Genomic DNA, 27,642 nt, shown 5'->3' with positions numbered 1-27,642 from the left:
TGAGTTGATTCACAGTGATTTGTGTGGTCCAATCTCACCAGTTTCATTTGACGGTAAGAAATATATCATCACTTTTATTGACGACTTTACTCATTTCACGGTGGCCTATGCTCTAGAATCGAAGTCGGAAGTCACAAGATATGTCAAGATGTATCATGCTTTGGCTACATCTCATTTCAATCTAAAGATTAGCAGAATTCGTTGTGACAATGGTCGTGAATACATGTCAAATGAGTTGAAGCAGTTTTTTGAGGAGCAAGGAATTCAGTATGAGTTCACAATCAGATATACTCCTCAACAGAACGGTGTCTCAGAACGAATAAACAGGACTATTGTTGAAAGGGCTCGTTGTTTAATACTTAATTGTGAATTAGGTAAGACATTTTGGTCAGAAGCTGTTCGAACTGCCGTATATCTAATCAACCGAAGTCCGACATCAGCTTTAGGAGGAAAGATCCCCGCTGCTTTATGGTACAATGAGAAGCCTAATCTTAGTAAAAGAGTTTTTGGCTGTGCAGCATATTTGCTGTTACCTAAGGAATTAATATCAACTAAATTTGACAGCAAGTGCTTGAAGTGTTACTTTACTGGATATTGTCCTAATGGTTATCGACTGTGGTGTCCTGAAGAAGGAAAAATAATCACTGGAAGAAATGTTGTGTTTTATGAGGAAAAATTTAACTTTGAGAGCACACCAATTGAAGACTGGATTCCCGATCATGTACATGAATCCAGATCGAGTAAAAAGGAAGACAAGAACAAAGGAGAACCCAGATCATTGTCTGATGAAAATCAAAGAATTTCTATACCAGATCTTGAAGAAGAGGAAGAAGAAATTGAAGACCATGTAAGTGAAGAAGAAACAATAAGACACTCTACCAGAAAGAGGAATGTGCCAAGATACTTACAGGATTATGCAGTTCTTGCTCTGAATGCTGAATCCTTTGTTGATGATGTACCGCAAAGTTACAAGAATATTGCATCACGTGATGATAAGGATCATTGGTATCAAGCTGTAAAGGAAGAACTTACCTCTATAAAGGAAAACAAAACTTGGACTTCTGAACTACCACCTGGAAGGAAAGCTATCTCCAGTAAATGGGTTTTCAAATCGAAGAAAGACATGGACGGAAATATTGAACGATACAAGGCAAGACTTGTTATCAAAGGATGTTCACAGAGGAAGGGTTTTGACTACGAAGAAACATATGCTCTTGCAACAGTTAGGTGGGTGTTGCTGGCTGTAGCAAATGAACGTAGATTAATTCTTGAACAATCAAACGTCAACAATGCTTTTCTTCATGGGGAGCTGAAGGAGGAAATATATATGACCATTCCTGAAGGAGTTGAAGGAACACCCGACTCCGTTTGCAATTTGCAAAAGGCACTATATGGCTTGAAACAGGCACCATTAGCATGGAATCAAGCTATTCATTCGTTTCTCATTTCTTGAGAAAGATGTTAGGATTGTTTGTTTGTTAATTGTGTCAAATGTAAAATTATTAAATTGAGGAGGGGTGTTGAGTGCAATTTAATATTTGCCACATGTCTGTTTTTAATGTTATACTTCAATGATGAATACCAGATGGTTAAATTGTTAAATGTGTTGTTAAAAACAATAATAGTCTAATCTATGTCTTCTTTAGTTGGTTCAATTAAAAGTGTTGAGTTTAATAATTCAGTTTGCCCTTTTATTTTATTGAGCTAGGTTTTATGACTCGGACGTTGGAAATGAACAGAACCGGACAAGTACAAGACACAACTACGTACAAGTTGACTTTACTCACCGGGTTCATAACGTCGAATGGCGTTCCGTCACTGTGCCTTCTCGATCGGCTAGTCAGCCTCTTGGACTTTGACCGAATGACTCATCCTGGTTTGGTTCCTTCACCAGGCCCGATAAGTTAACATAAAAACTATTTGATGAGGTCAACTTGCCTCTATATAATATAACATAAAACTCTTCTTGAATATATAACATTCCCTCCCAACCGATTATAAAACAAAAATAAACAACTTCTTCTTTGGGGGGAAACCAAATCTTTTTTTACCAATCTAATTTTGTAGGCGCTCGCCGCTCTCTTTGAGATCGACGCAAAAGCATCTTAGGACTCTTATGCGGGCCTGGACTTTTATTCTTGACTTCGTTGGATGGGGATACACTTTCTTGCACATCAGATGTCTCTGGCTGAGTACTAGGTACAGGAATTCCTACATCCAGCCTTGCAGGGGGTGATTTAATAATTTGCGTAGTTGGTATTGGAATTATTGTATCCTCTTCATCCTCTGACACCACATGGTTCTCACGTAAGTGGTCGGCATGAACAAATCTTGTACGGCCCTCGGTCTTCACTAAATAGGTCATGGGACTTACAATTTTTGCAACAATACCAGGCAGCCAGTTTAACCTTTCATTCCTGACGCTTTTTACGAATACCTTTTGTCCCACAGCAAAGTTCCTGGGAGTTACCCCCTTGTTCCTTGTCTGAATGATACGTTCTTGATTTTCGTTGACCTTAGCTTCCAAATGTGGCTTTAACAAAGATGAGTCCTAGGCTTGAATTTGAAAAACATTTCTGCTGGGGAACAACCGGTTGCTGTATGTGGTGTATTTCTATACACAAATAAAAAACTATCAATGCGATGTTGAACGGACCTGTTAGATTTAGACATTTCATCTTGCAGCATTTGTCTCAAAAAGGTGTTCTTAGTAGTTTGGACAGCACGCTCAGCGAGGCCGTTACTAGCCGGATGATAAGGCGGACTAACTACATGCAAAATGCCATTTGCCTTTAAGAATTCTTCAAATTCCTAGGATCTCAACTGAGGTCCTCCATCACTCACCAGAGTACAAGGCAGACCGAATACCGCAAAACAAGATCTCAATCTTTCAATTGTCTTTGCCGATGTTGTTGTTTGCATTTGAAACACTTCCAGCCACTTAGAGTAACTGTCCACCAGAATTAGGAATTCCTTGTTATGGAAAGACGCAAAATCCACATGGACTCTCTGCCAGGGCTGGTTAGGCCAAGACCAGCGCTGTAATGGGGCAAGGGGCAAAGCGTTGCGAGTTGATTGGCAAATTCCACAGCCTTTAACCAGCTCTTCAATATCCGAGTCCATTTTCGGCCACCATATATACCCTCGCGCCAGGTTTTTCATTCTTGAGCCGCCAGGGTGCTCTTTGTGTAGCAAAAACAAGATTTCTTTACGGTACGGTTCCGGGATAATAACTCTCCTCTCCCACAAAACACAATCTCCATCCACGGACAATTCATGGCTCCTCACAACATACGGTTTCAGAAGTTCGTTGCATACGTATTCTGGCCAACCATGGATTGTAAAATCAAGAACCTTTGACAAGATCGGGTCGTAACGAGTTGCTGTACTAATTTCTTTGGCAGTAACCGGTAGTTCGTTTGCTATGGAGAAAAACGCAACTGTGTTTTCCGGTCCCGGCCTCTCATTTTGGCATGGTAACCTTGAAAGCCCATCGGCATTGGCCATATCACAACCCTTCTTGTAAACAATCTCATATTCATAGGCCGATAGGATCAGAGCCCAACGTTGTACACGGGCAGCGGCTAAGGTAGGTATACTCCTGGTAGGGCCTAATAAAAACGTCAAAGGCCTGTGATCAGTAGCCAAAAGAAACTTCTTGCCATAAAGGAAAATGTGAAATTTTTTTACTGCAAACACTAAGGTGAGGGTTTTGGGATGTAATTTAGGCGAAACGCACGATTTATTTATGATAGGAACCCTTTAATTAATTGTTATCTCACTGAAACATAGAAGCATAGATAAAACAAACACTCCCTTGGTAGATTTCTCATCCTTATGGATCAGCTGAAGACAATTTTATTGTTAATTTTGTCCGATTCAGTGTAGAGGCCGTGTTTTGTTTCTTGTTGTTTCAGTAATTTAAACCTATTTTTTCTTATTTTTTTTTTCTTATAATAATTTTTCAAAACATCAATATTAATATCTCCTCCAATTATGTGTGTATTTCTTGTTAAAAAGTCAATAAAAATACTTAGTCTATCTAAAATGTTTGATAATCTGAACTAGGGGATCTATAGACACCAACTATTAAGAACCTAAAATTACATTTAACAAAACTATAAGCACAGAGCTCAAACTGTTTTTATTTTATAAATCTATTTGACAAATATTCGGGAATATCAACCTGTTTCCTTTCAATGTCCATCTTGGACACAATCATGACACCGCCATTAGAGGAATTTTGTCTTGAAAACGATATAATTTGATATATAATTTGATATTTTTTTATGTTTACCAAGGTAGGCCTACATAAGGTTTACCATCTGGTTTCAAATCATGTTCAGTTAGTATCATTACATCTGGATTTAATTCATCTATGGTTATTTCTAGTTGCTCAATTCTTGATTCTAAGTTGTACATTTTGGTGGAAAATTTTAAATTTTGAATTTTTAGTTAGTCCTATCTTTTTATTAGTGGTGCCTTGTCCAGTAAGTTTAAAGAAGAATGAAGTGGATTTATTACATGTTTGTCCTTATTACTATTGCTACTTTCTATTATATTACTATTTTAATCTTTCACTGCTCTGCTTTTTTAAAACAGTTTCCAATATCTTTATCACTTCACTAAATAAAATATGACCTGGAACTGTTGGTGGGCTGCTTGTGCTGATGGTGGGGTTGTTGGGAGTTATCGGCTGGGGTTTCTGCTACGGGATGGTGAAATTAATGATGAATTTTTACAATTTTCAACAGGGTTGTTTTGTATTTGGCACCTCTGAATGTACTGATCAACGATTGTTTGTTTAAGATATTTTATATATGATGATTGCTTTAATACATTTTTTTTTAATGTATTTGATATTCCTTTGCCTGTTATAATGGTCACAGCAGCTCCTGTTTGTTTTTGAAATTCCAATAGGTTTGAGACAAAATGAGCAGGAGTGACACGATCTCGGTTGCAGCCCATAGTAGAGTATATTAAAGTTTTTAAATTACGAGTTTTAAAATAATCAGTGAGTTGAGCGAAGGCCAGATCATAGTTTGTTTTGCATTCAGAAAAATTGTTAGAGTTTTGAAAATATTTGGGCTTTGTTACGAGACTACACACAGCAGCTCCCTTTACAGTTTTCTGATATGTAAAATTTCTTGAACAAAAGTCTTTTTTACTTGGTCTTCCAAACATGTCTCTAAACTGTGGCAACTCCTTGACTCATGTGTTTCTTTTGGTCATAAAAATCCGCTGAAATACAGTGAGCATATGAAACTTCAGGGTCATTGCTATTCTTCTCAATGTTGGTATCCATGTCTTCCTCGATTACTTTTAAGAATATATTTGTTTCAATTTCTGCCAATTGTTTTGTAAGTTTTTGATTTAATGCAAAGTCTCTTGTTGAATATAGTTTTTGTTATAGGGTACCGTAGTATGTTATTTTAAGCTGAATGCAAATTTAGTATGCATTAGAACAATGATATTCAGTCTAATTTATTATTAATATTAGTCAGCTGGTTTATTGGTGTTATCAAATAAATGTAATAAAAAAGAACAGTAATAATTTATTCATAAGATTTTTTTTACAGCATTTATTTCTGGTTCAATGTAGTCGACATTATTCACAGAAGTGTTAACAAAATAAACAAGAAATTAACAATAATAACATCGTGGGTTCGCCCAGACCTGAGACACCCTGTAACATAAATAATTTAGAGAAATATATTTAATCTTCTTTAGGCTTCATTCATCCAATAGATCTTGAGGGAGCCTTCGACGTAATCTCCTGTTCTCAGTTGCTTCACCAAGATGAAAAGTTAATGCACCAGGAACATTGTTTAAAGATTTCAGAAATTTTGAGGTGGTTTTTTTCAATAAAGGCCGAGATAGACTCCACTCCTAGCTCTTCATGTCTGTTTCTAATAAACCAGGGAGCATTCATCGCTATTCTTTTACCTAACACTGCTATTCTTCTGCTTAGCACCTGCTTCCCAAGCCTATTCAGGTGTTGTCTTGAACAGTGAAAAATTTACGTTTGAAGTCACTAATATTTATTAAATTGAGATGTGTCATTTTTTTTAATTCACAGTTGGTTTTATGAATTTCTTTGTTTAAATGGTTGTCACGTGCCAAGTCAAAACGGTAGGGTTGCGTCAGATAGATTCCATTTGTATGACTGTTTGCATTATCAAAATTATTCAATGTAACTGGAATGTTTTCTTCCTTAGTTTGAACTTTCTCAGTGATGTCTTCAATGTTACAGCTATGTCATTCTCGTTGAAGTCCCTTACAATGTTTGCAGTTTTCTCTAAAATATGGTCAAGTTTTCCCCCAGAGCTTGCTCTGAAACAAAGGTGTCAATAGATCGAGGTAGCAATGACTGTAATACATTTCCTAATCCTTTTCCATGGCTGTCTGCAGTGACATACACTTTGGTCCGCTGAGGTAAGCTCCCACTCGTTTGTGTGGAATTCATCTTATTTTCAATTGTAGCATGTTTTCTATCTTTAAACATGTTAGGTTTAGCAACATGTTTTCTACTTTTATTCGGCATCTGCTTATTTGAGGTAGGAGTTTTTTGTGTCCCGATGTCTCGTAATTATGAGTAGAAATGTAAAGGTCTTCCTCTTCTGGTTGGTAATTACTCAGTGATGCATAACGATTTGTTGTTGTGGGAAAGTTGTGTCAGATGCTTTTAGAATCAAGACTTTAAAACCTGCTATCATAAAAAAAATTTGTAAAATTTTAGGTTAGGTTGGGTTAAGCTTTAGTTTTCACCATGTAAGTTAGCTTCTAAGTACTTTGATACCATTTGATAAATTAATATACATGTATTGATTATGAAAATTAATATAGTGTATTGATTAAGAAATTCTTAACTAACCTAACCAAACTTGCTGTAACATTTCAAATTTACGTTTGATATTCCCCACATGCCTTTTCTGTTATCAAACAGAATTTTGAAATGTTTTAGCAAGTTTGATAGGTTAGGTTAGTTTAGAACAGTTTCATTTCATAATTAATAGGCATATATAACTTACTTTTGTCCAAATAAGATCAGTTATTAATTTCTGTACTTAATTTAGATGCGTTTGAAGATATTAAAACATGTTGAGTATGGATCATAAAGGAAAACAAATAACGTTACTAGCTCTTATGTAAACAGACAATCTTAACATGGTGCTGAGGTTTATATTTTGGTTGTATAAATATTTTCTAATAAGCTTTGTTTATATTCGAGGTTAGTGACATCCTCACCATTTTTATCATTTATCATCCTTGCCGTTTCATTAACTTTTTAGACGACAGTGCGTTTGATATTTATCGCATGGAAAAAATAATTACATTCACTTTCAGTACGGTATACAATTCCCCACAATTTAAATGGGTACCTTAAATGTGTGTTTAGACTTTAGAAATATTTGCGTCTTTTTTCTGATTTTCCATGTTTATTTGACTTTTCCACAAAAACGACAGTCATTTTTCAATTTAGGACGTTATTTAGCATCATAATAGCGTAAAAAATACTATTTTTACGTGAAGTCTGTGATCAATATAATTACCCTAATCTTGATTAATAAAGCAATAGGTAGTGATTTAGTTTAAAAAAAAAGGTAAGTTGGGCAGTTTCTTATTTCATACGTTCGCTACCATTCGTCATCTAGGCCTATAGTTGAGGCTAGACTCTATACATTTCATCCTGAACAAAGTGTTACTACTGTAGCTTAATAAGCAGATTGATAACAAAAAAGGTATAAAATGATGCTGCGTTGCGATTTGACAAGTGTCCAATGTTAAGATAAAACATCAACGTACTATTTCTCAGAAAATTATCTAGATGTTGGAAAAAGATTTGAGGTTTCTCACGTCAGTGGTTTGAACTAACTCACCAAATTTCATAAAATTCTGACAACCTTGGGTGTCACTCCCTGGATCATTTGACATGGAATGACTCCGTAAGGAGAAGGCCACATAACATCATTTATGATTTTATATCTATAACAATAAAACAGTTAAACTAATTTAACATGTCTTTTCTCCTAAGGTTAACCAATTTTCTAGGTTGTTCACCCACAAGAATTTGGGCGATTATTCGTCATGGAACAAGAAATCCCGGAAGAACACTAGTTGACAAAATGAGGATTAATTTGCCAGCATTAAAAACAATCGTCATTGGACATCATGAATCAGAAAAAGGTTATAATTAAAACTTATTAAACAGTTTCATCCTATAAAGGATGTGTTAAATGTTGGTAAAGTTGTTTTGCCACTCTATTTTTCAATTTTTAACTCATTAATTAAAAAAAATACTGTATGCGGTTTGCAAGCTTTAGAGCTATGTAAATGTGTTGTTAACATCATTGGAACACGCACTAAATAAATCCAATATGATTCAGAAAGTCACCTTGTGTTATATTTTATAACAGACTGATAACATTGTATAGAAATGTCATATTAAGGGTGCAATCTACCCCTGCCGTTTTGTGTAAACGCAAGGGCTGGGCAACAGTGTTCCGAAGGCTAATTAATAAAATAGCTTAACGTAGAATAAAAGTTAGGTTAGTATTTTGAAGATGATTAAATTATCTAGATTGTTGTGGTTTCAATATATTTAATATCCTACCACAAAGTCTGAAAATCTTCTTTGAATGTAGACAAAAAAACGAAACGGCAATTTTAGACTGCTTTAACTCATTATAGAATTTTTAGTTTAAAATTCTAAAACCAGGGTCGCATAGATTTTTCTTTGTTCTGTAAAACTCCACTCATTGTTTTTTACTAGCATGTATGGGTAGTTTACAAAGGCAGTTGCCGTGAACGTCTGCAAGCGCTTCTCGTGGCGGTACTCAATGGCGCAACATACTGTAGCTACGAAGCCCGAGCTGAGATTTCCGAGCTGAGGTAGAGTGCACCCTTAATATATACAGTCTTACTTTGTTGAATTTCAATATGCTGTTGAAATTTTAAAAAAATTTAAGCAAATTTCCCATATAGTTAATAAGCTATTACGGTAAATAATGTATGTCTCATCATAAGACCAGGACCCAGGACCGATTTAGTTTTTCATTTGAAGATCCCCTGAGGCCAAAAACACGATTCGTTCAAATTCATAATTTGATTGGTTAAAAAAGTTAAGCTGAAATAAACAAAACAGAATACAGTAATACAAACAAGAGGTAATAAAATAAATTGAAAGAATAACAAACAGATAAGTACAGCTGAGGTATTTTTTACATTAGGTATTTGGAAATTTACATTTAGAAAGACTACCTTAAAGGGCAATTTATTAATGGATAGTTCTGTGCAAGGTTTCTCGTCATGACGAACATTTGAAGTATATTGTTTATGGGGGTGTGACTTGTAGTTTTCTCAAAAGTTCATGGGTACTTTGGGATTTATATACCTATGGATATTTATTTATATATGTGTCCGTTAGCTTGATAACTTGAGGAAAATTAATCTGATTTTAATGAAAATTGGTATAAATGTGTAAACCTACATTTATTCAGACCAGTTTGTGAACTAGCATGATCGAACTATGGGAACGTGGGTTTATTGGTTTTATGGTAAAACTTTGCAATTTCTTTTTAAAAACGTTTTGTAGAGCTAAAAAACCAAATAATTTAGTGTATTGAAGTGTTTTCATGCACTTTTTTGTTAAGAAGAAAATTCCAAAAAAATTGTTAATTTAAAATTTTTATGTTATTCTTATGGAGATTTAGTAAACTGTTGTAGTTTGCTTGTATGAATATATTTTGATAAAATTTAGAAAATTGATTTATTTCATATTATACTATTATCCATATATAAATCCCAAAGTACCCATGAACTTTTGAGAAAACTACAAGTCACACCCCCATAAACCAACCATATACTTAAAATGTTTGTCATGACTACATATTTGTAGTAAATATTTGTAGTACCCTACATATTTGATGTAAATAGATCCAAAATAATCTAACAACATACCTTAGTGTAGCAATAAAAACAATTACTTGATATTGATGTTTAATGACAAATATGTTTTACTTTAATTCTTTAATTTTAGGCAAGTATCTACTTTTAGCTTACAATTTAGGTGAATTACAAAGATAATTGTGAACAATGTCCTACAAAACATTTCTTTAATAAAACATAACCTTCTTACTAATGAACAAACTTAAGTTCACAATGTAAATAAAACCCCATTAAAAATCCTTTCAATAAATAAACTTACCCCTGTTCATGACTATGGCATAAATAAATGTTGAAACTAGTTGTTGTGAAATCAATATATTAATACGCAAGCAGTTTTCTTTTCTGACTCATAACTTGATTACTACTGGATGGATTTTAACATTAGAGGTGTCAAATTAAGTATTTTCACTTGGATGTGCATACATGTCTCAGAATATCAAGAAAGGGCATGAGTTAAGTACAATTAAGGACTAAAATTTTGGAACGGTGGCACTACCCTTCCACATTAGAACAAACTCAATTCACTTTGTGTACTACTAAACGTATGGGTATGGTTTGAAATAGTTGATAAGGCTAACCACAGACTGCAGGACTTATTACTTCCAGAGCAAAGCCGGAATTTTTATTTTTATTTTAATATCTGTTTACTAATCTGGTTCATAAATAAAGTATTTCCTAGCAAGAGTTGACAAAAAATTATTTTTAATAGTTGATTGATTTACCTTGCATCGTATTTTACTGAATACTCGAATGTAGTTTTGGTTACAGTACTGTTGTATTGATGAAGCGAATGTTTAAAAGTGCTTATTGGCAGTGCAGCTACCCGTAACCTTACCATTTTACATGTAATTTACAATGTGTTAAAAATTTCTTTGTAAAGTAGTTTTTTCTTGTTTGTATAACATTCGTTTTTATTTAAATTTAAAACTAAATTCTAAGACAAAGAACTGTGAGTGGCCGGAGGGAACGCTAACAAGACCGCTTGCAACACCCTCCCACTGGGACATTTGATGGATACAGAGCGGCAGTACTAGACTGTCATGGTGCTACATCCAACCTCGGATAAATTAACGTTAAATGTATAGATTGTCGTGTCTTACATTTTAAGCAAGAAAAGACTGGCCAAGACAGTTCAACTTTTACTCTTTGTTACCATGAAGGAAAGGTTCGTTTACCTCATTTGCAGAATTCGCCATACTTTCAGAAACTTATTGAAAACTCCCAATCTGAAAACATGACTGCGTGACTTAGATTCAAAAATTAATTAGATAACATTCGTCCAATCAATTCCGCCTTTGTCAGGGTCAGCTCCGAAACTAAATAGATGCCGGATCACGCATGGGATCTACAATTAAAAGATCAATGACACGTTTTACCACCCGAGTAGATCCTCCCATTCCTCAACAAGGTCGGGATCCTAAATACGCACAGCTTTTTACGACATTGACACTAGAACCCAACAGCGTTTAAGACAAAATATAGACAAAAAATGTAATGAAAATTTGATGTGGGAAATAGAGTCATACATTGCAAACACCAACCAATCTGTCCAATCTTTTAAAACTGTGAAAGAAATTTGTGGGGACGAGAGCTCCGAGGAGTCAATAATTTGAGACCCTTATGTTAGTCTTTGATTGAGGTCTAGCTTTTTATGTTAACGTTCTTTATTCTTTTATTAAAAGTTGCAGTTTTGCTCGTTTTTGTGCAACGAGTTATCTAGTATGAAGTTTACTAAGTTATAAATAATGTGTTCAATTATACATAGACTTATATGAATTTGAACGGATAGAGTTTTTGGCCTCTGGGGACCTCAAAACAAAAAAAGTAAATCGGTCCCGGGTCCAGGTCTTACCATAAGACCTATGGTATATGGCTTATATGGGAAATTCGTGAAATTCAATCATTATCTTAAATTCTTAAGTTGAATAGTCATAATATGTACCTAAAAATATTTATTTTAAGAACTAAAAATCAATCACTGACTTAAGAAAATTTGGAACACAGTTTCCACTAAGTAAAGAGTGTTCTTGTCAATAGCATCATTATCATGCTACCTAATTGTTTTCTGCCCAATTTATACATATTATGTTTAATTCACCTTTTTTTAAACTGAAAAGTTAGTTTTCATTTGACATTGTATGTATTGTATACATTAAGGTAAATATATATTTCCTATAAGTGAAAAAGTTAAAACAAATGTATTAACTGCAGTTTTTACGCAATTGCAATCAAAGTTGCTTTGTTGTAACATGCTAGTAATGTTCAAAATGATATAAAACAGGCAACTTGTGTTCGGAGGTGGTTGAAAAACTAAGGACATGGGTGCCTTCTGCCGATCCTTCAGAACTCAAATTTTTAACCCACGAAGGAGAGGAAGAAATGATCTTGCTGGGTGAAAGATTTCAAAACCGTTTTTTGGATCTTCTTCCTGAAACATATTCCAATAAGACTTACAAGGTATGTGTAAGAATACAATTTGTTTACTCTTCTAAATTCAAATACAGTTTTTGTTAATTGTACATTTTTATGAATATACTAGACAATCCGTTGCTCGAAATCGAGCAATTGTCAAGTACCGGAATAGTACAGGAGTTATTTTAAAACTTATTACAGTCATAATTTTTGAAGAGTATAAATGACTTAACTTAAAGCTTATGTAACTAATGGAAATACACTTTTAATATCAGTTTAATATAATAAACACTTGTAAAAATATCTTATAATTTTTTCAGAATCTGGTCTTGCTTGTTATAGTTCGGCCTCTTAGAAAACGACCTGCGCGCTAATGCTAAACCAATGCTGCAGCAGGTTGCTTTCTAAGCGGCCGAACTATAGTGTTTTATTTATATAAATGTTTCCTGACTTACCTATAGCTGTTACCAGTAAACATTTCTTGCATTTTTTAATTTGATCTGACATTAGGCAAGTTTGCTTTACCATCGTGACAACACGATGTCTTTGTGTATTTTTCACTTCCAAAGTAGTTCATCTCTCCAAGGGAGTGTGTACAGTATCTGGATTTCTTACTGCTAGACCAGGCCTCTTTTCTTCTACTCTTCTCATACACACAAGATCTCTTATTAATTGTTTCCTCCTTCTGCTTTCAATATTTCTTTTTTGAACTCAAGGTATTTTAGCGAATTTCCCTACAGGGAAATAATACCATAAGTCTCATTATAAGACCTAGGCCGGGGACCGATTTACTTTTTCATTTGATGTCCCCAGAGGCCAAAAACACCATCCGTTCAAAATTTTATGTATATAAATGTGTATATCCGTGAACGTGATAACTTGAGTCATTTTGTCTGTTTTTGACAAGGCAGGATAAACTTAAATGAATAAGTTCCCGAACCAGCATGATCAGACCATGGAAACGGGGTTTTATGGGGTAAAAATTGGGTTTTCTCATATTTGACCCTCAAAAGACAAAGTTTCCCAATTTCTCTCTGTACCATTTCAAAGAGCTTAAAAAAAATAATTTAGTACATCAAAGTGATTTCGTACGGTTATTGATTACAAAAAATTCAATAATTGTAAATAAAAAATTCCCAAGTTATTCTTATGGAGAATATTATAAACTGTTGTAGTTTGCTTGTTTACTGATATATTTTGATCAAACATGGCAAATTTATTTATTTTATAGTAGGCCTACTTAACTAGGGTGCGGCAAAAAAACCGATCCATTTTCTGCAGCGCACTGTTCAGCGACAGGTCGTCTCAGGGTAGTGGGAGTAGGCTCGTTGGAAAGCCTATACAATGCCATTTTTTGTAGTCATAGAGCAGTGGTCGTATGAGCTACGTGCAGTTGTTATCTAGTCGTTTAAAAAAAGTAATGATTTAGTCATTGCAACTCAGCAGCAGTTCCGTGCTTTTATTCAATTAGGTCGACATAGAGAGGTTCCGTCGTGATTATCTGTATGGATGATTACCAAACTATACAGATTATTATTGTAATCCATAGGGATGAAAATTAACTTCAAAATTCGTAAAACTGAGCGGTCAGACACGTTCAAGGCAGCTGTTTGTTTTCGGGCGGGCCTACAAGAACTGTTTTCCACAGCAGCACAAACTCTATCGAATGTTTGTTGTCTGGCGTCCGATCTGACTTTGGAAGGCATGTCAGCTTCATTTTCAACGCAGAAGCCGTTGTCCTAAAGTAATTAACCCAACGCATTATTCAACCGCACTACAAAACATGGCATTATGTAGGCTTTCCAACGAGCCTACTCCCACCACTCTCGGATGACCTGTCGCTGAACAGTGCTCTGCAGAAAATAGATCGGTTTTTTGCCGCACCCTGTATTTTGCAAAAAACACACTTAATTAGCCCCCCTGTCGCACCAAACCTAGGTACTCATTAAACCTAATGTTATTTAAATAGATTTAATTGCAATTCAATTTAGGCAAATTGAAATTCGCTTAGTAGGTTTGCTGCGGTTGGGGTATTTTGTTCGTCCAACAAAAAAAAAAACAACAAAAAAACGATTAACTACATATTTAAATTGGCTTATAATCTCCTGAGGCCTCATTTCCCCATAAGGGTGTAAACTTAGTTTATAATAAACTAGTTTACATTTAAACTCCGTTTGAAACCCTTTCATTCCCAGTGAGTACATTTGGAATCGTGATTTTTATTGCAGTTTATAAAGCCAGCTGTTTCCCAATGATTCCATCTGTAACTTATGTTTGGGTAGGTAAACTTATATTCTTGAAGTTGGCAGCACTGGAATAACTGTTTCCCTGGTTACAAAGTTGTTATTTTGAAAGGCAGACCCCAAGCACATGATTTTGGCTGCAACCGCATATTCCATCATTTTGGGAATTTATTGTGGCAAGATATGAACTTATAACTATGGAAAAAATATCATTGTATTGATTATAGTTTTAGAATGCTATATAAATTGTTTCAGGCGAGTATTTCAAAACATAACCTCTCTAGGATCAAAATCAATTATGAGTTCATATGGAATCATTGGGAATCTACGGCCAAGATTGAAGCAGGATTTTCATTGGTTTGAACTATCACAAAAAGTATTTAAATTTCATGCAAATAAATAAAAAATATAAGTTCTGCTTATTTATTTGTGCGTAAATATATTCTCAAAGAAATACACATAAAAATTTAATTTATTTGGCAATTTATTCTACTATTTATGGTTTTTATTCTATCATTTTGGCTTGGTATTATTATTTTATTGTGTTTATTTTAAATGTAAGAAATTTTTGAACATTCAATTTACTATTATGTAATATTCATTTTTATATATTTACTAGCTGGCCCGACAGACGTCGTCCTGTCCTGTCCTAATGTGGTTTTATGTCAATGCTCGTTCATTTTCAAGATGAGCTCATTCGCATGGCTCAATCACGTCCTGGTTGAAGTTTGTTTGCTACGCTTACTCACCTTTAGGTTGGAGCTTGTTCGCTACGCTAACTCGCCTCCAGGTTGAAGTTCGTTCGCTACGCTCACTCACCTTTTGGTTGCAAACTAGCTGTTGTCATAAAAAAAGTGCTGCACCCTGTTGGTAAACCTATTAACTTTTTTAATGCTATTGAACATAACAGAATCAAATTGTTTAGTTGAACCAGCTGTTAAGATTCTTTAATTCCATTTAAATATAAGTACTGATAAGTTTAACATGGGAAACTCCAGAGCCACTGGGGCAGAGCCCTTTTGACGGATCTGCACCAAACTTCACACAAACCATCTCTGAATAATGCTTAATAATACCTGAAAGTATTAGTTTCATTACAATCTGTCGAGGGGTTTCGGAGTCCATAAGGTTCAAATATATATATAATATATATACAAACTTCCTCTTTAATAAATATAGATATTTTATTGCGTTTATTGTAAATATAAACAATTTTTAGTATCTTAGCAATACGTTTGTTCCAGTGTTCCTCCATGTTGTAGATTCCCAATGACTCCATGTGGACTCATGATTCTAACTTTTTTATGAAAAATATAAAAAATTGCTCCAAACTTGATGTATTTTGCATATTTACAATGTAAATAGACAGAAAACTCGCAGAACAAAATTTTAATAGCTATTTCTATGCTTGGGAATGAAAGGGTTAAAATTTGTGTTTGGTTTCTCCAATATTTTACTGGCTTTGTTTAAGTTACGGCCATACGAGCGGTTGGCAAACCTGAATGTTTGATTTTTTTTGTAAAACTTGGAGCAGACAGCTGAGAACGCAATAGACTAATATCTGTTTCAGGTTATGTAATTAAATTGATTTTTATTTAAAGTACATAACAAAAGTATTGAAATAACTCCTGTAATACTTGAAAATTGCTCGATTGTGAAACAGGTACACTAGTTATCTCCAAAGCCTTACAATTAATTTGCATCTGTAAGAATTGTATCTTGAGCTCAAAGTCTATTTTGTAGCATATTTTTAATTAGGTGTAAATCTTGGATTGAGTTATCTCTTTTTTTTTTTTTTTTTTTAAGAGGTTGGCTGTCTCTTTTAACCTTGCATTTGCCCGTCCACATAGACTAAGCGCCCGTGCGTGGATCGTTTGCAGCAAAGCAAGGAGTGAGCCGGTACAGTACAAAGGTGAACTAATTCCCACCTAACAACTAACACTCACAAACAGCTAACACTTCACAAGTGTTTCAGCTAACACTTTACAAAGTGTTATCTTTGTAAATTAACTAGGCTATTACAGATAACATAATCCAAGAATATTCAGTTATCGGTTTCATCCAATATTGTGTTCTGCTTATTAAATGGTTACATAGGGCCAAGAAAAATAATAAAATACCCGTGCTGCAGCAAACCTGCAGACTAAGTAAATTGTGAGGGAATTTCCGTGTGTGTGTGGATATATTTATCTTATCGCCCAAAGATAGTTCAGCAGTGCTGGGATTAAATTTCCAGGGGTCGATATGAACCAACAAAATATTGTTGTTCTGAAATTCCACTCAATATTAATTTCGATTCGAATAATCTATAGTATCGGTCGTCTGTGTTGAATCAAATTCCTTTATTGAAAATGATAGGGTAACTCAGTGAAACATACAAACCAGTTGTCGCTATTCACTCATCATCGTTACCCTATCACACGCGGAAGAAAACGTTGTCGTTGTATAATCAAGGGTGTTGTGTGGTATATTAATTCAATTTTCTCGCAAAAGTAAATTTCTGGAATTAGGTTAGATAGCCTGTACAGCTAGTTAGGATGCTGAATATTCTTCGAGCAAACTAGGATTGGTAACAAAGGTTATAGGAACAAATTAAACCTGGTTACGCCCCGATCGCTACCCTAACCCCACGCAAATACACTTGAAACAACAAAAGGTTAAGGGTAGATAGCCTGGACAGCTAACTAGGATGCTGAATATTCTTCAAGCAATCTAGGATAGGTTATAGTAAGTTAATTGTCACCTAAACGCCTGTATGCACCTTGTTCGCTAAACCCCACGCAATGCGCTTGAAACAACATAAAGGTTAAGGGTAGATAGCGTGCACAGCTAACTAGGATGCTGAATATTCTTCAAGCAATCTAGGATAGGTTACGGTAGGTTAATCGTCACTTAAACGCCCGTATGCACCTCTTATCTTATCTTATCTTATCTAACAGGGGTAGGTCGAGACCTTTAAGCACTTCATCCGAAATCGAATTATTGCGCACCCCAGACAATTGTTTTCTTAAGGCGCCCAATGAATGCCTGTAGCTTCCCAATTAGTTCATCCTCAGGAAGATATCTTCCTCTAGCCAGATTCCCAAGAGTTAATATTCTAGCGTCAGAAAGCTCGTTACAATCAAAGAGTAAGTGATCGGCTGTCTCTTCTGACCTATCGCAGTGCCTACAGATCGGTTCACCAACATATAAGCCCATCCGTTGTAAATGTTTTCTGAATCGCCCATGACCAGTTAATCCAGTTATCAGTTCTACAGTTAATTTGATTCTTCGTCTGTCTAGTCTCAAGAGGTGTAGAGGCAACCTTTTTAGAAGGCCTAAACAGAGTAAGCTTGCTGACCCTGAGAAGGGGAGCGTCGACCCAGCGTTTGCGATGCTTTTCTGTGGCCCATGACACAATCGAAGAACATGCGCTGTTTCGTGAGATGCCACAGAAGGGTTGTCGCCTATCATAGTTGTCCCAGAGGCAGTGTTTGCCAATCTATATGCAGCTTCATTACCTATTCTTCAAGCAGTCTAGAATAGGTTACGGTAGGTTAATTTGGATAACTAACCTTTAAAGATCCCAATTAATCAACAGGCTAACACTAGCTATGCGAGCAATAAAACAGCTATCCTTATCTTTACCCAATCCTTAAAGTAAATAACGTTGAATAGTAATAATATAATAGGCTAAGTATTATTATTATACAAAATAACTTTTTTATCAACCAATCAGTTGTTATTAGCTATCGGCTATTCAGATGTGTCGTGAATACAAAAGTAAAATCAAGCAAAATCAAAATGCTATATCGCTAGTCAATGTCAATGATCCAATCACTAGCACCTATAATCAACGGCTAATTATAAACTATTATTCCTGTAGTAGATTCGGTATGAACTTTGATAGTTACCTATACCAATACAATCGATAGTTTGGATCAGACCCACAATAATAACAAAATGTCGAGCAAAACACTGTTGTGCGCGGCAAATAGGTTATGTCGTTAGTAAATCGTAAACACCTTATAGTTAATTGTGTTTCGTAACTCTCTCTACATTTTAATTAAATACCAGAAATTCGTTGAGCATACAATATTAATATAGGGTAGTAGGCTATAGAATGGCGTACACTGCCCAAAGGATGCTGCTTGTACTTCAGCAAAAGGAGGGATGTTTGGAAGGCAACATTGAGTTTATATGACATTATATTACACAAGTTTAGGCTATTGTCACCCTCAAATTATATAGTTCTTCAATAACAGCCAGGCTAAGGCTTAGCCTATTAAATCACTCCTTAACTGCGATACAAGAGGGTTTAGGTAATTGAGCAGCGTATTCTGCCCAAAGGAGGCTGCTTGTACTTCAGCCAAAGGAGAGTGATATTGGAAGGTGACACAGAGGTTATGTAATATAAGATGTGTAGGTCAAAATCCTTTAAAATACTCAATTGGCCTTACTAAACTTTTGCTTTCAACTTTAACTTTTGCGGCTGCAGCCAGGGTTGCCAACTTGACCCACTGTGTCCCCCTTCCATTCTCCGTTGACCAACCGCTACCGCTATCGCTTGCACAATTTTGACAAAATTTTCACAGCGGGAGCGAGCCCGCTATCGCCCCGCTCCCGCTCTTGGTGCATAAACGGGGCCTTAGAGAGAGACGTGTTGAATGGGTCACGAAATGGCACAGACTGTCCGGCGCTGCCCAGTCCCAGGGGTTTTGTTGCACGTCTGGGCCGGTCATGCGCAGAAACCAGTTTTGGCAGTCTGACTCGGCCTCGGCGGCGGCTCCATCGGTGCTCGCGCTAACTGCTTGAGCCTTGCCTCACCATGTTTAACCTCAAAATCGTTGGTCGTTCGTACTACTTTGATGATCCTCAACTAAAAACATTTTCTTCCGATTTTAATTGTGATATTCTTAAAAAAAGTGAGGTGTTAAAAAACAACCCTTACAGAATTTCCATTTGCCTGATTTGATCTTCAATTAAATCTACAAATTAAGGAACGCGGCAGCGTTCCGCCCCGCCAAGTCCCCCAGCGGTACACAGCTGCTGCAGTGTATATATACATGACGTGACAAAGTAGTTTTTTTACTCGTCTATAGCTCTGAAGAAACAAAAGCTATTAAAATAATTGTTCATCTACTGGATAGGGGCACTCATTCTCAACAAAATAAAAAAAAAGAATTTAAAAAACTAAACTTACTTAAAAGAAAAGAGCCAAGAAAAACTAGTTTGAAAATTCGCAAATTTTCCGTGTTCTCCTTTTTCTCCTTGGATGTTGACGGACCTACAGCCCAAACCACTGGCTCAATTTTAATGTTTTTTATGTTGTTTGAAAGCCCTTAACGTGTAGAAGTGCCTTTTGAGGGTCTTAAGTCGGTGCGTTGACCCATAAACCCTTGGCAAGCCCTCAAAGTACGATTTTGGCCCATTTAAATAACATGGGATTAAAATGAAAACAAAAGAAGGACCAGCTGCGATTAAATCTCAATTAATTTAAATGTTACAGAAATTCATAGGAACAGCTGAAAAATTATTTTAAAACTTTTATAAAGTACTAGCTGACCCGGCGAACTTCGTATCGCCTAAGTTATAGGTTTCCCCTAAGACAGACCGATGGAAAGAAAGTACCGTTACGTTTAATTTTCAAGATGATCTCGTTCGCATCGCTCAATCACGTCCTGGTTGAAGTTCGTTCGCTACGCTCACTCACCTTTGGGTTGGAGCTCGTTCGCTACGCTCACTCACCTTTAGGTTGGAGCTCGTTCGCTGCGCTCACTTGCCTTCAGGTTAGCTCGTTCGCTACGCTAACTCGCCTCCAGGTTGAAGTTCGTTCGCTACGCTCACTCACCTTTGGGTTGGAGCTCGTTCGCTACGCTCACTCACCTTTAGGTTGGAGCTCGTTCGCTGCGCTCACTTGCCTTCAGGTTAGCTCGTTCGCTACGCTAACTCGCCTCCAGGTTGAAGTTCGTTCGCTACGCTCACTCACCTTTTGGTTGCAAATTAGCTGTTGTCATAAATGTAAAAGAAATAATAGTGCTGCACCCTGTTGGTAATCCTTGTAACTTTAATGCTATTGAACATCATAGAACAGAACCAACTTGTTTAATTGAAACAGCTGTTAAGATTCATTAATTCCATTTCTCATAAGGTTAACATGAGAAACTCCAGAGCCATTGGGGCGGAGCCCTTTTAAGAATTTCGAAACGGGAAATAGTTTACGTCCGATTCGCATACCTACAGAATTTACACACCAAATTTCATAACGATCGGTGAAGTCGTTCCGGAGGAGTTTGCAGACAAACACTGTGACACGATAATTTTATATATTAGATTTTTTCAGGTATACCGAATGATTTGAACTACTTACTATATAAAATTACTTAGAGTGATATTCCTCGATACTTTCCATTGAAAAATGCAGTGTACCGATGGTACACTGGTACAGCAGCTCGTCATTTTTAACAGTTTAATACTACTATACTTATCAAAACATTTGAAACCTAGGAACTTGAAACTTAGTACTAGTACTAAGGTTTGTTTTATGTTTTGATACACTAAAACAAATAAAACAATCGGGAAAATCACTCTACGTATGTTAAACAAGCAATTAAAAAGTGATATGTAAATTTAGGATAAATGAGTTTTTCAATATTTGTTTAGCCTTAAGCTATTTCTAACAAACCTAATCTGTTTGATTACATTTTTACTTCTCTAACAAGGGCTCAATTTGCACTGGTCTTTAGATATACGGGTTTAATTATCAGAACACTTATTTAACACCAACGCATTTTATGTTGTTCAAGATGACCATTGATGAAATTTGAAACTGAGTTTAAGCCCAGGGGGTTTGTTAAATAGTAATTTTGGTACGTGTATCAAACAGTTTTTAATCGGTTTAAAGCAGATAAGACCAAAAATGTAGAATTTAGTTCTACACAAACAATATTATTGAAATTAAATTAGACGTAGTTGTGCCGTGGTCTATATATCAGAGAAAAGAGGATTTTTATTTTAACTGTTAATTTTCTACAAAAATAAATAAAATCTAACAAAAAACCACTAAGTGGTAACACTTTCCCCGCCAAGAAAAACAATGTAATGTATGTAAGTTTGGCAACTTGGCGGCAGACTTTTGCTTGATCACTTTAAAAAATACCATAAAACTAGTTTCATTGAGCAAGTATCTCTCCCATTAGTACATTGCTAGGTGAGAGCTTATTTTACAAAATTTGACCTTATTTGTGCCACATTTCATAAAATAATAATAGTGATGGTTTTATATTTACTGATTACCTCGAAATTATTATACTTAGTTGGACTAATTAATTAGAGAAGTTGATTTGTGAGATTATCCACGAACGAAACTTTAAAGAAAAAAACCAAGCAAAAGTCTGCCGCCATGTTGCCAAACTTACATACATTACACTGTTTTTCTTGGCGGAAAAAGTAATGATTTATTATCTTTTTTGGATTGCTGACTTGGCGGGGAAAGTGTTACCACTTAGTGGTTTTTTTGTTAGATTTAATTTACAATTTAATAACATTAAGTTTAACGAGTAGCTAGGTTTGCTGATACAGCAGGGTAATAAAGTGTGTTTTTTGTAAAATATTAATAGCTTGGTATAAAATAATAAATTTGCCAAGTTTGATCAAAATATACACACAACAAGCAAACTATAACAGTTTATTTATTCTCCACAAGAATAACATGGGGATTTTAAATTAACAATTTTTTCAATTTTCTCCGAGTACAATAACACTTCAATATACTAAATTATTTATTTTTTTAAGCTCTTCAAAATGGCTTAAAGAGAAATTGGCAAATTTTATGTTTTGGGGGTCAAACATGGAAAAAACCAATTTTTACCCCATAAATCCCCATATAACCCCGTTCCAATGAATGATCTGGCTAGATATCATAAAAAAGATCATGCTGGTTCGCAAACTTGTTCGAAAAAACTTTGTTTTCCATGTGTCAAAATCAGATCATTTTTGCTTGAGTTATCATGCTAACGGACACACACATATTTATACAATATACAGGGTGTCCCGGAACTTTCTGGAACCGTTTTGTATATTTGTTCCTAGGGTCAAAACAATGCATGGTTTTCTGCCTGTGTGTCTGTATGTGATTTTCACAAACTAATCAAACTTTAAACTAAACTCAACTTTCAAACTTTTTAACCGATTGTCTAAAATCTTGGTATGTAATTAGTGACAGGTAAGACTAATCTTTGCACTAAGTATCAGGTTTTTAAATTGTACCAATCCAAAATGGGAGCCATTACAAATTTTCTTTCTTAAATAAAAAAAAACCATTTATTTCACAAAAAAAGTACAAGAATAACTTTTTTTGGCAATTTAATTACAAATCGATTGACACTTTATTTTTTAAGATTGCACGAATATTAACTGGGATATGGCAGCTTTAGTGATACGTGACTGCTAGAGGTTAGTTGCATTGCATGTCGAGGCATGCGGGTAAATTCTGCAAAAAAATACAGCAATCTGTTTTTATTTTATGGTGATTTTCCTATTAAAACCAATAAAATAACAGAAAAATTTAATTTTTCTCGAAAATGGCCTAAACGATTTTGATAAACAATTTGTATGTTGTAGCCCTTTAAATTCTGAACATGATAGAACTCCCATTCCTGTAAAAATTACGGTTCAAAAGTTATCATAACTTATGTTATTTTCCCATAAAAACTCATGCATAAACTGAAAAATTGATTTTCCAAATAAAAAAACCCCGGGACTCATTGAAATTCGTCTATTATGGTATTTGTTATTGTAAAAAGATAGTGCAACGTAGTTCCTGTAATTCCTGTAAAAATTTTAGTTCAAAAGTTAATGCAACTTTTGTGAATTTACCTAATATGATTACTCTTATCGCTTAACCATGATAAAGGCTGTTGACAAGTGGGAGAAAGTATGTATCAGATTGCTGATACCGTTTATTTAGGACTTCTTCAGAGAGTAGATTAAATCAATTAACTTCAACCTACTTCTCTTCAATTAGGACAAAGTATCAGTTTTTCTTTATTCTTTTGATATTTCATTTGTGTTAGACTCAACATTTTCTTAGGTAAGCTAACTAAAATTTATTTTTCTACAAAATAATTCCCAACATTTAGAATATTTATAATTTTTAGCAAATTTCCCATATAGGGAATAAGCTATTACCGTAGTACTCATGGTAAGACCTGGACCCAGGACCGATTTGCTTTTTTGTTTTGAAGTCCCTCGAGGCCAAAAACACCAACCGTTCAAATTCATATATATATATATGTCCATTAGCACGATAACTCGAGCAAAAATGATCTGATTTTGATGAAATTTGGTATAAACCTACATTTATTCAAACGAGTTTGCGAACCAGCATGATCGGACTATGGGAACGGGGGTCTATGGGGGGCTTTATGGGGTAAAAATTGGTTTTTCTCATTTTTGACCCTAAAAACATAAAATTTAGCAAATTTCTTTCCAAACCATTTAGTAGAGCTTAAAAAAACAAATAATATAGTACTAGTGGCCTGTAGGGGCCATAGCCCCTAATTTAGACTACAATAAAAAAACCGTATATAAAAAGACAAATATTCAAAATATGTTTTTAAAATTATCAATTTTATGTTACTTAAAATTAACCGTGTTTCTTGTTTTATATCTTGGTTTTCCTTCCGTTGGAGTCGTGTATTAGTTGCTTCTGATGTGTCAATGAAATACAATTGTAAAATAATGATTAAATCAATAACACAACATATTAACAAAATGGAAACGTGCACACGGTTTGGCCTGAGCCCGGAGAACGACGAATCAGAGCTGAAATCATACAGCCAAACATTGCACATATTTTCTAGTTTAAATTTACTTGTAGTTGTGGCATGTCCATTGTGGCAACATGCGTTGAAATGTCCATTTGTGGCCTCCTCTGCGAAGTGAAATGCGCCACAATGCATGCAAGTGCTTTAAGAGGACCTAGATTGTGAGAAACAACACTCAACTCATTTTCCAGCGTTCTTCTAAAGACAGGTTGTAAAACAGCTTCTGGATTTCTTTCACAGTTAGGCCCTACATGAGGTTCTCTTTTGCATTTCTTAAGTCTGTTGAATTCCTGGACACTCTTCCACTTCTTGTAGGTCTTCCCCTACCCTGTCTAGTTACTTCACTCATTATAAAAACGGAAAACAAAAAAATTAAACACAATTCATTTTGAAACATTATTTACCAACATTGACTTTTGGAATAAATGTAAACATTGCAAATAAATAAGTAACAGCTGATAGAATGCAGACGTTTTTCAGTCTCCATGCATTTCTTATGGTGGATATTTTACGTTATATCTCGTTTTCTTGTAACTTTATGGTAATTCTGCTATTTTTCCCGAGTCCCTGGGGTCAAGACCTTTAATTTAAGACCCCTCCCACTTTTCTGCGACTTACCAGACATCCACAATTTTCTGGTAAAAATTTGGTCTTACAGAATTATATATATAGATATTGCAGCGTTATTATGCACCTAATGGCTACGGAGAAAATTCCAAAAAAATTTTAATTTCCATGTTATTCTTATGGAGAATAAGTAAACTGTTGTTGTTTGCTTGTTTATGAGCATATTTTGACCACATTTGGAAAATGCATGTATTTCATACTAAACTATTAACATTTTACAAAAAAAAAACTATTTTACCCTCCCTGTTGCAGCAAACCTAGAGTAGGTACTCGTTAAACTAAATGCTATTTAAATAGGGAATAAATGTATTTTTAAGGAGACATTTTAGTGTAAATCCAATTAGGCAAATGGAAATTCGCTTAGTCTGCAGGTTTGCTGCGGTGGGGGGATTTCAACATAAATCAGTCATTCCAGCTCTAGGAATGACATTCTAGGGATCTCATTTTGTGACTTTTTGGATATTATATTACATGTAGTACTAGAGTTGTAGATAAACACACTTTTTCCACAATTGTGGAAGATTAATAATGTTAACACTGCCAAAATTTTAATGTAATGAAAAATATTCTGGAATTGGTGTCAAGTTCAAAGTCAAAAGTATCAATTGTTTATATTCATAGTAATGCAGAGTGTGTTTTTGATGAAGCAGAATCAGCTCATTCCAAGACGTAATCTGATAGAAGGATCTTTCCGACCAAAAAATAATAATTTAATGACAAATTAAAATAAATTGGCCAAAGGTGCTTCCTTAAGTTTTAAGAGTATGAAGTGGGTATTGTTGCATTGTCCATTAAAAAAAATATTGGGTGATTCATTCTACACCCACACACAAACACACACATAGATAAATATGTAGAAGTAATTCACTAACAAAAGTCATATCCATCAAAATTAAATGTCTTTGCATTTCAATCCATTCAAATAATTAACTTACAAAATTATTAATTGGCCCAAACGTTATTTGTTTTCAGTTCAGGCACACAGCAACCCAACGAGCCAGAGAAAGTGCTCGATCCTTTACAGTCGGATTGTTTGGTCGAAAGCAGAAGGCATATGTTTGGTATCCAGAGGCACTTGCCAAAGATCCAATATTGAGGGTATGTGTTTAATCTGTTATACAATCTCCAATTTCTTATCTACATAGAACCTAAACAGTACAGCTAAGCTAAGTTAATATTTTACTAAAAGCAACTTAAGTACTTATTGATAAACTTATCATTGAACATACCGTGATCAGCCATAAATCATGCAACATTACATAAATTAGTGTTCTTAATAAGTACCTTTGCCTGTAGATATAGTAAATAGACTGGCCTGTCATAGTAACATAGCACAGATCCCTAAAGAGGGCTAACTTTAATTAAGAGGGCTCATTGTCTAATTCAATAAAACTAGAGGGCCCATGCTGCTCTGCAGCGTTAAAATAAATATAATATCCGAGAAATAATCAAATTTATGATTTTTGATTGAGTCAGTATCTTAATCGCTTAAATAAAAGCCGATATTTCACTGAAAGTTCTTAGACCAAAATATATAGGATTATATAATTATAACTGGTGAAATACATCTTAAATTGATGTAAGAATTCAAAAATTATACAAATTATGTTTTTAGTCGAGTAATACAGTAGGTAAGTATATGCCGATGCTTGATGTGACATCTTTGCGTGCATTACTTCAATTTGAGACCTCAATCATGAAAATCGGTTGGGTAGAGGAGCCAAACAAACTCGGAAAATAAAAACTAAAATTACCTTCCCATATGAAATACATGGGGAGCAAATTTCGTTTACGTATAGGGCCGAGTGGAATAATAGATAAATATATGCCGATACTTGATGGCAAATCTGTGCGTGCATACTTTCAATTTGAGACCTCAATCATGAAAATCGGTCGGGTAGAAGAGCTAAACGAACTCGGCAAAGAGAAACCAAATTTAACTCCCATAAGAAATACATGGAGAGCAAATTTCGTTTATGTATAAACCGAGTGAGACTATAGATAATTAAATGCCGATGCTTGATGGCATATCTGTGCGTGCATACCTTCAATTTGAGACCTCAATCATGAAAATAGGTCGGGTAGAGGAGCCAAACAAACTCGGAAAATAAAAACTAAAATTAACTTCCCATATGAAATACATGGGGAGCAAATTTTGTTTACGTATAGGGCAGAGTGGTATAATAGATAAATATATGCCGATACTTGATGGCAAATCTGTGCGTGCATACTTTCAATTTGAGACCTCAATCATGAAAATCGGTCGGGTAGAAGAGCCAAGCGAACTCGGCAAAGAGAAACCAAATTTAACTCCCATAAGAAATACATGGAGAGCAAATTTCGTTTACATATATGTCGAGTGGGATTATAGATACATTTATGCCGATGCTTGATGGCAAATCTGTGCGTGCAGACCTTCAATTTGAGACCTCAATCATGAAAATTGGTCAGGTAGAAGAGCCAAACAAACTTGGAAAAGAAAAACCAATGTTTTTTAACATATAAGATGTTGCTGTTTATGTTCATTTATATTTCAGTTATCCAAACAATTAATACACCCTATGCCGCACAGTTTATAATATCAGACTATAAACGTTGGGTTAACC

At 35.0% G+C, this 27,642-nt stretch overlaps 1 protein-coding gene across 4 annotated transcripts in view; it reads left to right on the top strand.

Moving 5' to 3' along the window:
- Positions 1-27,642, top strand: part of LOC129003444 (multiple inositol polyphosphate phosphatase 1) — a 74,341-nt gene that overhangs the window by 10,971 nt on the left and 35,728 nt on the right. For 3 of the 4 annotated variants that reach the window (XM_054431940.1, XM_054431836.1, XM_054431770.1), the window contains 3 exons: positions 8,053-8,187; positions 12,230-12,405; positions 26,009-26,134. In XM_054431940.1, the coding sequence (XP_054287915.1) occupies positions 8,127-8,187; positions 12,230-12,405; positions 26,009-26,134 (363 nt within the window). In that variant the 5' untranslated portion in view covers positions 8,053-8,126. The remainder of the gene's footprint in view (positions 1-8,052; positions 8,188-12,229; positions 12,406-26,008; positions 26,135-27,642) is intronic. The other variant, XM_054431889.1, reaches the window with a different exon arrangement.

Source organism: Macrosteles quadrilineatus, unplaced genomic scaffold (genome assembly GCF_028750875.1).
Source record: "Macrosteles quadrilineatus isolate MER2022 unplaced genomic scaffold, UCM_ALF_1.0 Scaffold_1__1_contigs__length_201487025, whole genome shotgun sequence".
NCBI lineage: Eukaryota > Metazoa > Arthropoda > Insecta > Hemiptera > Cicadellidae > Macrosteles > Macrosteles quadrilineatus.
This window is presented reverse-complemented; position numbering and strand designations above follow the sequence as displayed.